General features: G+C 35.2%; 1 protein-coding gene across 5 annotated transcripts in view; it reads left to right on the top strand.

Annotated features, from left to right (window-relative positions):
* Positions 1-13,985, top strand: part of CCDC122 (coiled-coil domain containing 122) — a 76,203-nt gene that overhangs the window by 24,774 nt on the left and 37,444 nt on the right. For 2 of the 5 annotated variants that reach the window (XM_089303641.1, XM_008260003.5), the window contains one exon: positions 12,134-12,667. The exons of the other annotated variants lie outside the window; for them this stretch is intronic. In XM_089303641.1, coding sequence (XP_089159767.1) covers positions 12,134-12,283 — 150 coding nt within the window. In that variant the 3' untranslated portion in view covers positions 12,284-12,667. Of the gene's footprint in view, positions 1-12,133; positions 12,668-13,985 lie in introns of those variants that run through there. 5 annotated transcript variants of the gene reach the window in all.

Raw genomic sequence — 13,985 nt, 5'->3', positions numbered from 1 at the left:
AGAGAGACAAAGAGAAAGGTCTTCCTTACATTGGTTCACCCCCTAAAATGGCTGCCGCGCCGATCTGAAGCCAAGAGCCAGGTCCTGGTCTCCCATGTGGGTGTAGGGCCCAAGCACCTGGGCCATCCTCCACTGCCCTCCCAGGACACAGCAGAGAGCTGGACTGGAAGAGGAGCAACCGGGACAGAATCCGGCTCCCCAACTGGGACTAGAACCCGGGGTGCTGGCACCGCAGGCGGAGGATTAGCCAAGTGAGCCGCGGGGCTGGCCCAGATGATGTTTTAAGTACTTGGGTCCCTGTTACCCATGTGGGAGACCTAGATTGAATTCTGGACTCGTGGAATTGATCTGGCATTGCCAACCTTTGAGTAGTCAACCATTGGATAGAAACAGTCTCTTTGTCTCTAATGACTCTAAAATAGATGAAAATATATAAATAAAAATAATAAGTATACAAATTCTAAAAGTTTAGCTTAATGAATTTTGACTAATATAAAGAAACATATGTGTTACTATCATCTAGATCAAGGTATAGAACTTTGCCATCATATCCAGAAAGTTTTGTGCTTCTTTTGTCAGGCAATCACTATTCCAATTTTTAAAAACAGCTTTATGAGTACTTAACTCACATACCATACAATTCACCATTTAAAGCATGTAATTCAATGGGTTTTAGCATATTTACACATATGTGCAACTGCCACCAAAATTGATTTTCAGAATTTCTCATTTTTATGGTTTTCATCATGAAACTTCTTTCCCTGAGGTTTAATAAATGCTTTTTAAGTTTTCAAAACAGGAAGGCCGCTGTTAAGATATGTTTGTGCATTTTAATTTTATTTATATTGCTTCTAATACATTTTAAAGTATTTCTCAATTCTGTCACAATGTTATGGTTAAAAAATAAAAATTTAAGAAAGTAAAAGTTCTCTATAGTAAATTATAAAACTGGAGAATAAAATAGTCACACTATTGTTTGGAGAATGTAACATTTTATAAAATAATTATACTTACTGGTTGGAGATGTTAGTAACTTCCTTCTTGAACCAACCAGTATTAAAAAGAGGATGAATTAAAGTGCTAAAATATTCTATTATTTATTCCTTTTTTTGAGTCATTTTTTTTGGTATCTCTTCTGTTTATATTTTGGCTTTTATACAGTTTGAGTCATCTTTTGCACTCTTTTGTCCTTACCTTTAATGCTTTTGTTCATTGTATATTTTAGTTTTTATATTAACATTGTTCTTCTATTTTGTAGTCCAGAAAAAAATGAAGATGGCTTTTTATTTTTTTTTAAAGATTTATCTATTTACTTGAGAGGCATAGATACAGATAGAGAGAGGGAGAGACAGAGAAAGAGGACTTTCATCCACTGGTTCGCTCCTCAAATGGCTGCAATGGCCAGAGCTGATCTGATCTGAAGCCAGGAGCCAGGATCTTTTTCTGGATCTCCCATGCGGGTGCAGGGACCCAAGGACTTGGGCCATCTTCTACTGTTTTCTCTGGCCACAACAGAGAGCAGGATCAGAAATGGAGCAGCCAGGATTTGAACGGGCACCCATATGGAATGCTGGCACCGCCGCAGGTGTTGGCTTTACCCACTACGCCATGGCACCGGCCCTGGCTTTTGAATTTCAGTTTTTCTGTCAAATAAATGCTTTCAGTATTTTTAGGCTAGATCTGAAAAAAAAAGCATTTCTAAATATTTATTCTAAAATGTCTTTATATATTTTGTCTGTATATATTTTAGAAGAAGGGGATTAAGTGTTAGAGAGAGGAGAATAAAGATAAGTTATGAATCATTGATGAAAACTTGTGAAAGCAAAATGCAGCAGATACAACCACAAAGCTTTAAATATAAATCATTAAGCAACGATCCGTGGTTTTAGTTCACAGTAAAAGAGTTATTTGTCAAACCCAAGAGAAGATTGGAACAGTTAAGACATTTTTAGCAAATTATGAGTGCTGCAAGCAATATTTTGTGAAAAAGACATTGTGTAAAGAAAGCATCGATGGCTTGCTTTTGCTTAAATGTTCTACAATCTTAGATCAAAAGAAAAGGATAAGAACAAATTTGGTGCACTCTCAGAGCTACTAGAGGTCATATAGCATATTTATCTTGGTACTGTAGAACATGCAGCCATACAATTGACAAATACACTTATTTATTGATATCAGTAACAGAAATGATTACACACTGGGAGCCATTCCTAAAAGAAAAATGCAAAGAAGTGAAGTGGAAAAATATAACCTAAAGTCAGGATGAGAATTATTCAGGGACCAGTGCTGTGGCATAGTGGGCAAAGTCATTGCCTATGGCACTGGTATCCCATTTGGGCACTGATTTGAGTCCTGGCTATTCCACTTCCAATCCAGCTCCCTGCTAATGACCTGGGAAAGCAGTGGAAGATGGCCCAACTACTTGGGCCTCTGCACCCACATGAGAGACCTGGAGGAAGCTCCTGGTTCCTGGCTTCAGATCAGCCCAGCTTATGACCTTTTGGGGAGTGAACCAGAAGAGAAAAGATCTCTCTGTGTGTGTCTGTGTCTCTCTCTCTTTCTCTCCCTCTTTCTCTCTCTCTCGCTCTCCCTCTCTCCCCCCTTTCTGTAACTCTGCCTCTCAAATCAATAAATAAATCTTTTTAAAAAATGTTTATTTATTGATTTGAGAGGCAGAATTACAGAGAGGTAGAGGCAGAAGCAGAGAGAGGAGATCGTCCATCCGCTGGTTCACTCCCCAAATGGCTGCAACAGGCAGAGCTGGGCTTTCTGTAACCAAGAGCTTCTTCCAGGTCTCCCACGTGGGTGCAGGGACCCAAGTACTTGGGCCATCTTCTACTGCTTTCCCAGGTCTTAGCAGAAAGCTGGATCAGAAGTGGAGCAGCTGGGTCTCAAACTGGCACCCATATGGGATGCTGGCACTGCAGGCGAAAGCTTTACCAGCTATGCCACAGCGCCAGCCCCCAAATAAAACTTTTTTAAACAAAATTATTCAGATAGATAGCTAGGTTAACATGTTAACAGATTATTCTGTTTTGTAGAAAATACAAGAAGAAATGTTCAGTGTCATTTAATATTATGTATTGGGTACCTTGTGTTTTTCAAGCACTTTATATAGGCTATTTATTTAAGTTCTGATAATAATGCATATTAATAGAATTTCAGAAAATTTAAATATATGAAGTTCTACAACTAATGAGAAGTGATAGAGTAGGATGTGACTTTGTATCTGTTGGACACAGTTTCTCCCAATCTTTTCTTTTTAAAGGTTTTCAATTTTAGGAATACACTCTCTCTGATAAATATTAAGATATAAATTAGATATAAATTAGAGGAAAGACTACATTTTTTATACCACCTCCTATTGTATTCCTTTCTCTAATCATTCTTCACTTCTTTCTAATGGTGCATATGGTCACTTATACCTACACCTCTGTGGTAGTGTATAGATGTACTATACATGTAATTTTATAACTGGTTTACTTACTGAACAATTTGTCTCATATGTTTTTCATATTGGTCTTCTTTTTAACATATACTAAATACCATACCACACTATACCTGAGAAAATTTAAATGGTTTCCAGCTTTTCATTATTAAAAGTAATGTTATAATGAACATGATAGTACACCCACCCTTTGCACCAAGAAGTAGAATTAAATGTCATAAGGTCCACACTCTATTATTTAGAACCTTCTCTTAATAATTATGAACAGATCTATTAAAATGTATTACATTTGAAATATACTGTTTTATGAATTTTATACTGTTTATACTGTTTTATGAATCTTCCTCTCTTTCCTTCCCCATGAGGTTGACAGAGTAAATATTCAGTTTGGCCTTATTGGGAGCCCCAGATTTACTTATTAACTTCCTTTAAATCCATGGTTATAACTTAAACTCTATATACATAGTGGATAATTCTCCAAGGAGCACAATTGATAAATAGCAGAATATAGATGAGCTGAGTAGAGATTTCAGCATCTACCAACCCAGTGGTAGCTGCCTACTTTGCACTAATGCCAAATCTTAAGAGTAAAGACCACATTCAGAACTAATAAGAAGACAAATCGGGACTTAGGGCAAGGCCTCCATCTAAGGACTAAACTAAAATAGACTCTAACAAGTGAAAACAAAGTCTTACAATTTCAGGATGATCCACAAGTAACTTAACTCACTGTTAGGATAAAACTCAGCATTTTTCAATGGAAAAATAGCAGAATCCATATGTACACAATGTTCAGTTAATAACAAAGCATTATTAGACCTATGAAGAAACAGAAAATGTATTACCCATAGTTAGAAACATAGTTAAACAATAAAAATAGAACAATAGTTGACTCAGAAGTTGTTAGACAAGTACTGAAAATTATGATAAATACATTAAACATTCAACAGAAAACTATGGATATAATCATAGATACAGTGAGTAAAGAGAATTTTTTAAATTCCTTTAAAAGAACCCAATGGAAATCTTAGAACTGAACAACAAATAAAATGTTGAATTAAAAAGCTGTATTGGTGAAATTAACAGCAGACTAGATACAACAGAAGACAAATTCTTTTCTAAACATGAAGACAGATCAATAGAAGTCAACAAAACAAGAACACAGAGAAAAGTATGAAAGAAATAAAGAAAACACATAGAGCCTTTGTGACCTGTGGAACCATATTAATGGCACACAGTATTAGTTCAAGAAGGAGAGGTGAGTAGATTCAAGATTTAAGAAACTCAGAAACTCCAGGCAGGATAAATACAGAGAAAAATAATCCTAGGGAATTATAGTCAGGCTACTGAAAACCAAATATAAAGAAAATCTTAAAAGAGGACTTTTAAAAAGTCACGTTAAATACACAAGAACAATGATAAGAAATATTATTATGGTAGGCATTGTGGTGCAGTGGGTAAAGCTACTGGTTGAGATGCCTCCTGTATAAGAGTAGATTCAAGTCTTGACCACTGTATTTCCAATCCACTTCCCTGCTAATATGCCTGGGAAGGCAGCAGATTATGAACCAAGACTTGGGTTCCTGCTTGCCATGTGGGAGAACTGGATAGGTCTCCTATCTCCTGGTTTTAGCCTGGTCCAACCCCAGATTTTGTTAAGGATTTGGGGAGTGAATCAGCAGATGCAAAAAACCTCTCCTCCCTCCCCATCCTGTCACTTTCTCTTTCACTGTAAGAAATGCTAAAGAAAGTTCTTAAAGCTGGAAAGAAATAATACTGGAAGGAACTGAAAATGAAGAATATAGGGGAAAATAAATTATTCATCTTCTTTCCTTAATTATTTACTTTAAAAACAATAACATAGATTTTATACTATATATACATTTAAACTATAGTAGCATACCATTCTTCACCATTTGTTTGACAGATATAAAACTAAATTTTACAAAGCTATATTTGCAGCAAAACTGATACACACAGGCATTTCTTTTTTTTATTTAAAAAAATATCCTGTTATAAGGCTAAGTGAAAATAGATTGTGATATATTATGAATACATACTGAGGAGGAAAGAAAAAAATTAGAGAAGAAATAAAATAGAAATAAAAACTATAAAATAAATCAATGAAATGAAGAGCCATTGTTTTGAAAAAAGTAAATAAAATTGATAGACTCTTGGCCCAACTAACCAAAAAAGGGGGGGAGGGGAGAAGACCCAAATTAATAAAATCATAGATGAAAAAGGAGATATTACAACTGATACCACAGAAAACCAAATAATAATTAGGAATTATTACAAACAACCATATATTAACAAATTGGAAAATCTATAAGAAATATATAGATTTCTGGATACCTATAATTTACAGAAATTGAGGCACAAAGAAATACAAACCCTGAACAGACCAATAACCAAGACTGAGATTGAATTAGTAATAAAGAGTCTCCCAACAAAGAAAAGCCCAGGAGCGGATGGCTTCATTGCTGTATTCTATCAAACTTTTAAGGAAGAAATAATCAATTCTTCTTAAATTATGCAAAAACAATTGAAAGGGAGGGAACCCTTCCAAACTCATTCTATGAGGCCAGCATTACCTTAATTCCAAAACCAGAGAAAGATACAACAAAAGAGAACTAGAGACCGATATCTCTGATGAACATAGTGGCAAAAATCCTCAACAAAATTCTAGCAAATCAAATCCCACAACATATAAAAAAAAATCATCCACCTACACCAAGTGGATTTATCCCAGGGATGTTTCAACTTACATAAATCTATGAAACATGATACAGCACATCAACAAAAAAACCCATATGATTTTCTCAATAGATGCAGAGAAAACATTTGATAGAGTACAACATCATTTCATGATTAAAAATAAAAACTTCAAAAATTGGGTATAAAAAAACATAATCAAGGGAATATATGACAAACCCACAGCCAACGTCATTTTGAATGAGGAAAGCTGGAAACATTTCCACTAAGATTGAAAACCAATCACATTATTCAATATAGTTTTGGAATCATATTATTCTACCAACTATATTATTCAATATAGTTCTGGAAGTTTTAGCCAGAACTATTAAGGAAGAAAAAGAAATCAAAGAGATACAAATTGGAAAGAAGGAAGTCAAATTATCCCTGTTTACAAATGTGTGATCCCTTACATAGGGGACCTAAGAGACCACTGGAACTCATAAAATAATTTGGCAAAATAGCAGGATATAAAATCAACACACAAAATATCAATAGCATTCTTATATACCAACAATACTATGACTGAAGAAGAACTTGTAAGATTAGTCACATTCACAATAACTACAAAAATAAATACCTTAGGATAAATTTAACCAAGAAGATGGAAGATTTCTACAATGAAAATTACAAGACATTAAGGAAAGAGAGAGAAGAAAGAAAAAATTGGAAAACTCCTCCATGTTCATGCATTGGAAAAATTAATATAATCAAAATGTTCACACTACCCAAATCAGTTTACAGATTCAATATGATCCCAATCCAAATACCAAGGACATTCCACTCAGATATAGAAAAAGCAGTGCTGAAATATATATATGGAAACACAGGATATCCTGAATATACCTAAAGCACTCTTAAACAACAAAAACAAAGCCAGAGGTATCACAATACCAGATTTCAAGGCATACTACAGAGCAGTGATTATCAGAAAAACTTGTAATGCTACAAAAATAGACATGGAGACCAATAGAATGGAATAGAAGTGCCAGAACATAATTCAAACATCTTCAACCAACTAGTCTGTGATAAATGAGCTAAAATAACTCCCTGAAGAAAGGACAGTCCCTTCAACAAATGTTATTGGGAAAATTGGATTGCCACATGCAGAAGTTTTAAACAAGTCCCCTACCTCATGCCCTATTAAAAAATCAACTCACAGTGGATCAGGGATCTAAACTAAGGTGAAACCATCAAATTACTAGGGAAAATATATGGGAAATGCTGCAAGATATTGGCCTAGGCGGACTTCTCAGATAAGACCCCTGAAGCACAGGTGATGAAAGCAAAAATCAACAAATGGGATTACATTAAGCTAAGAAGTTTCTGCACAGTAAAGGAAACAACCAACAGAATCAACCAACAGAATCAGAGAAAGCATTTGCAAACTATGCATGATCAAGGATTAATATCCAGAGTATAAAGGATTCCAAGAGACTTAACCAAAACAATCCAGTTAAGAAATGAGCAAACAATAAGAACAGACATCTTTTTTAAAAAAAGTTTCATTTATTTATTTGAAAGAGTTACAGAGAGAGACAGAGAGATCTTCCATCCACTTGTTCAGTCCCTGCAGGAGGCTGCAATGGCTAGGGCTGGGCCAGGCAAAGGTAGGAGCCAGGAACTTCATCTAGATCTCTTACATGTGTGGCAGAGGTCTAAATACTTGAGCCATCTTCTACTGCTTTTCCTAAGCTGTTAGCAGGGAGCTGGATCAGAAGTGGAGCAGCCAGGACTTGAACTGGCACCCATATGGAATGGCAGCATGTTGGCCCTAAACAGGAATTTTTCAGAGGAGGAATCCAGATGGCCAACAGACACATGAAAAGATGCTCAGGATCAAAATGCAAATAAAAGCCACAATTAGATATAACCTCACTCCAGTTAGAATGGCTATGATCCAAAAATGAAAAATAACAAATGCTAGTGAGGATGTGGAGAAAAAGGTAGCCTAGTGCACTGTTGGTAGGAATGCAAATCAGGAACTCCATTATGGAAAACAGTATGGAGTTTCCTTAGAAAACTACCTCACTCCTGAAAATGTACCCAAAGGAAATGAAAGCAGTATATGAAAAGTTACCTACACTCCCATCTTTAAAGCAGCTCAATTCACAATAGCTAAGATATAGAATCAACCTTAACATCCATCAACTGATGACAATGTGATATATATACACAATGGGATATTACTCAGACATTAAAAAAGAATGAAATCTTAACATTTGCAACAAATGTATGCAACTGGAGATCATTATGCCAAGTGAAATAAGCCAGACCCTAAAGACAAATGACTGCATGCTTTCTCTTATTTGTGGTAGTTAATATATAGAGTATAAAAATTGGGTGGGTATCCATATCATTTGGTATATAGTTATATATATTAATTTCATGGTATGCATATTGTATTTCAATAAAGTGTTTTTTAAAAAAGAATACATATTGAAATTCTGGATAACTTATAACCTTTTTTAGAGTTTTTGATTGATATAATAATTGTACACATTAAGGGTACAGTGTAATCTTTTGATTTATGTATGCATTGTGTAATGATAAAATCAGAGTGATCACTGTATCCATCACTTTAAACATTATCATTTATTTCTGGTGAGAAAATGCAAATCCTCTATTTTAGGTATTTTGAAATATAAAATGCATTATTGTTAACTATAGTCACCCTACTAAGCAATAGAACACCAGAACTTACTTTTCCTATACAGCTGTGACATTGTTTTCTTTGGACAACCTCACCCATCTACCTTCCTTCTTCTTCTTCTTCTTTTTTTTTTTTTTTTTTTTTTTTTTTTTGCAAGGCAGAGTTAGACACTGAGAGAGAGAGACAGAGAGAGAGAGTTATTGACAGAGAGAGAGGGAGAGAGAGAAAGGTCTTCCTTCTGTTGGTTCACCCCCCCAAATGGCCGCTACGGCCGGCGTGCTACGCCAATCTGAAGCCAGGAGCCAGGTGCTTCCTCCTGTTCTCCCATGAGGGTGCAGGGCCCAAGCACTTGGGCCATCCTCCACTGCCTTCCCGGGCCACAGCAGAGAGCTGGACTGGAAGAGGAGCAACCAGGACAGAATCCGGCGCCCTGACTGGGACTCGAACCTGGGGTGCCGGCACCGCAGGCAGAGGATTAGCCTAGTAAACCGCGGCGCTGGCCCTGTCTATGAACTTCTTTCATACTCTCCCCAGCCTCTGGTCATTTCTGTTCTACTCTCAACATCTTGGAGATCAACATTTTAGATTCCACATACAAGTGAAATCATGTGGTATTTGTCTTTCTATGACTGGCCTATTTCACTTAACTTGGTGTTCTTTAGGTCCATTCATGTTGTTACAAATGACAGGATTTAAACCCTTTATGGCTGAATAATAGTTCATTGTGTATATGGGTATTTCGGTTAATTCCATATCTTGGCTCTTATTAATAGTGTCTAGAGAAACTTCTTGGAAAAATGCATATAGGTATAAATATAGCTAGAAAACAAAGAATAAATTAAATGGAACAACAACAAAAAAATACTTGATTTGCCTAAAAGAAGACAGGAAAGTACAGAAACAGGGAAAAGACAAAAGACACTAATTTAAGACAAATATTGTAGTAGATTTAACCTCAAAAATATCAGTAGTTACATTAAATGTAAATGACCTAAACACTCAAGTTAAAAGGGAGAGATTATCAGCCTTTTTTTTTAAGTTGCAAGAATAACCTCTTCACAAGGCACTTTTAAAATAAAGATATAGATACTCAAAAGTAGAAAGATAGACAAAAATAAACTATGAAGACACCAATCTTAAGAAAGTTGGATTGGTTATATTAATATCAAGTCAATTTCAACATATAGTCTACTAACAATTTAAGAGGATTAATCAATTTACCAAGAAGAAATAACCATTCTAAATATGCTTACCTAGTAACAGAGCTTCAAAATACATAAGCTAAAACTAACAGAGCTAAAGATAAAAAGAGACACTTCTATAATCCTATTAGAGGTCTTAACATTTTTGGGTAATTGACAAAACTATACAGAAAATCATTTGATATATATGCTGACATATATGAGTGGTCTTCCAAAAGTTTATAGAAAATGTATATTTAATAGATTTTAAAATTTTTGCACCAAAATAAAAGTATCTTTTAATGCCTTTTCCAAAAACTTTGAAGTACCCTCATATATACAATGGATACAATGTGTAAGTGGATATATATCTTCTTGAATATATTCAATGTATTAAAAAACTACTTTTGAATATACATGTACTTTCATTATGTAATATATTTTAGCTTATACTAGCTTTCTATTTAAAGTAATTTATGTTCGCCAGTATATCAACCGGCCTCGTTCATCAATTTGAATACATCGTCTGAATTTTCACAATTAATAAAAGCTGAAAACTTAAAAAGACTTAAAAAGCTTATAGTAATTAATGTGAAGTGTGAGTTTACAAGTTTTCACTTTTTTTATAATAGTATTTTGAAATGCTAAGACCGTAACTCTCCCACTGCCTCTGCAGCTGCTACAGAGCTGTGTTTCAATATAATTGATTTCTTTGCAATCCAGTTTGTATTTTATACATTAAAAAATTATTTCATGAAAGACTCTATGGTATTCACTATACTGTCAGAAGTTTCCATGGCACAATCAAGGTAAAGAATCCTTGAGTTCTTCGACAACATTTTTTTTTTTTTTTGACAGGCAGAGTGGACAGTGATAGAGAGAGACAGAGAGAAAGGTCTTCCTTTGCCGTTGGTTCACCCTCCAATGGCCGCCGCGGCCGGCGTGCTGCGGCCGGTGCACCGCGCTGATCCGATGGCGGGAGCCAGGAGCCAGGTGCTTTTCCTGGTCTCCCATGGGGTGCAGGGCCTAAGCACCTGGGCCATCCTCCACTGCACTCCCTGGCCACAGCAGAGGGCTGGCCTGGAAGAGGGGCAACCGGGACAGAATCTGGCGCCCCTACGGGACTAGAACCCGGTGTGCCGGCGCCACTAGGCGGAGGATTAGCCGCACACCAAAATTCTTGTATTTCTCTCTGTTTCATAACCTCTAAGTGTATCTTTGGCTCAGCAGAAATACTAATTTACTTAAAGGCGAGGAAATGGGCTCCAAGATCTCCTATATCTTTTACACCTATGGATCCGTGTTTTAGTGACTAACTGGTTACAGGAAATGGAACCATTTTTCTTAACTCATGTTCAAAGAAAAATTTCCAACAAATTTAAGAGTTTGAACAAAGAATGATTCACTAATCAGGCAGCCTTCGGAACCAGTAGAGGTCCAGAAAGCTCCACTTCACATGTGGGCATGCGGCATTTATAGACAGAAAACAGAAGCGAAGCACAGGAACTGCTTGATTGGTTACAGCTAAGCACTTGCACTTTTTGAACATGGTGTGGTCAGTTGACTGCTGTGATTCAAACTCAGCTTCTGTAATTGACTAAGGCTCAGCTACTTTGTTATAAAGATATACTCCCAAGTTGGGCTTCTAGTTAGTTTATTAAGTGACAGTTCTTACTTAGGAATGCAAATTAGGGTGACCTCAGGACAAATTTAGTTTAACACTGTTAAGTGCCTTGACAAGTAGAAGGTACTTCATCCTGGATGTTTCATTTGGATTCAAACTCCAAACACCATCACTTGTTAGATATGAAAACCTGACCAAATTACATAAGCTCTTCGATTTTTAATTTCTTCACACAAAAATAATACCCACATCATGAGTTGTTATGTATGAATTTAATTATATGTACAAAGTCCTCAGCACAGTATCTAACATGTAGTAAGTGTTGAAAAACTAGTTATCATAAAATTACTGTTTATATCATTATTTGCGGTGAATGGTTTCTAATCAAGTGATTTCCTCTTTAAACAAAGTATCCTTTATGGGTGTTTACTATGTATCTTTCACAAGCACTGTTGATTGTATACTTTTTACAGGTACAACATAAGAGATATGATGCAATTCTTAAGCGTCTGCACTGTCAGGTGAACAAGCTTCAATCAAATAGAAGACAATGGCAATGGAACATTCAACAACTTGAAAAAACTGCAGCTGAACTAAGAAAACGTGTTGGAATGCAAGAATAGCATTGCCGGAGGACAATGTAGAGCACAGACTATGCCAACAAAAATTATGGGACAGAATGTTGATGAAATCCTTTGAATTTTAAACAACCATCATCCATCATCCATCAGAGCCCATCTTAATGACAGATATATTTTCTTAGTTTAAACCGATTACCCATTTATTAAAGTACTCTCCAACCCTACAATTGATAGCAGTGGATAGAAAAAGAAGAATGCTTACAGAAGAAGAGTGGAAGAGTCTGAATGAATATTTTGAATGTATGAGATGTAAAATGAGTTCCTGTTTATAACCATGTTGGATTCACTACCCTAAGAAGTTAAAAATAAAGAAGAAACACTTGAATTTTCAATGGCTCAAACTAAGATATTAAAAATAGTTGTTTCAGACTTTTTATTTGAATTTTGTTTTTGTACAACTGCCTTCACAGTAGCCCATAAATACTGATACTTTCAGTAGTTTTGTTATATATTCAAAGCTTCAGATATTTTACTCAGTTTTCTTTTCTTCAGATGGTAACAATCATTTTTCTTTATTATCAAATAAGATTTTAGAGTGTTGCAATGTGTAAAATGTTTTCACTTTTCTTTCTATAAATTCTTTCTTCCTATTCTATGACTAAAGTTATAACATCATGGAAGACAAATCTAAGCTCTTGAAAGAGTGTGTATAAACTAACATTTTTTCCCCATTGAAAGGCAAATCCTTTGTCCATGCTAATAAATCATAGGTTAAATTGTCTTTTTTTAGGATAAAAGTGGTCCTTATCATGGCTTCATTGACTCAAATACTTAGAAGCAAAAATGAAATATTAAATACTGAAGATACCATTTTTTTAATAACTGTGTATTAATTACAGAATTAAACCAGTCATATTAAGTAGAACAGACAAAAAAACTACTAAGAGGGATAATGTATTAAGTTGTTCATTAACAGTCAGGGCTATGCTGATCAAGTCACCGTTTCCCATAGTGTCCATTTCACTTCAACAGGTTTCCTTTTTGGTGTTCAGTCAGTTGTCACCGATCAGGGAGAACATATGGTATTTGTCCCTTTGGGACTGGCTTATTTCACTCAGCATGATGTGAAGATACCATTTTTAAATATTCACTTGTGGGATTAAGTTATTTCAAAGTAACAACATCAAAAAGATAATTCAATCCAATCTTATCCTCACCAATGTGTGGAAGATTCTGGGAGAATGTAGCTGATATAAAACCTGATATTAATAATCTCATTATGTATAACATTGATAGTCTTATTCTGGTTTATCATGGCTTACTATGGCTAATACTTCAAATGGCTTATCCTGTAACTCAACAAGCTTTGGTCCATGCCTCAAAAACACAGTTACAAATTAAAGTGGTTGAATCCACAGAGTGGATGCTCACCTCAATCAAAGATGAGACTGAACCAAAGCTAATTGTGTAGATAGAACTTAATTAAATTTGCATATTAATTTCTTCCTATAGTTCTACTTTATGTTTAGTTATAACTTATGAAAGAAAAAATCTATTTTTCTAAGCTATCTGAAAATTTATAATGGATTCAAAATATTGATACATAACTAATGCCTTGAATTATATTTTTGAAAGTTTGCTTTCAAATTAAGAATTAAAGAAAATACACTTAATCTGCTTAAGATAATGTTTCCTATGTGAGAGAGTAATTTTCAATGTAGTTTTCTAAAATATTCTTAATACA

The sequence above is a fragment of the Oryctolagus cuniculus genome, chromosome 9, assembly GCF_051225735.1.
Source record: "Oryctolagus cuniculus isolate XC-2025 breed Fujian yellow rabbit chromosome 9, ASM5122573v1, whole genome shotgun sequence".
NCBI lineage: Eukaryota > Metazoa > Chordata > Mammalia > Lagomorpha > Leporidae > Oryctolagus > Oryctolagus cuniculus.
This window is presented reverse-complemented; position numbering and strand designations above follow the sequence as displayed.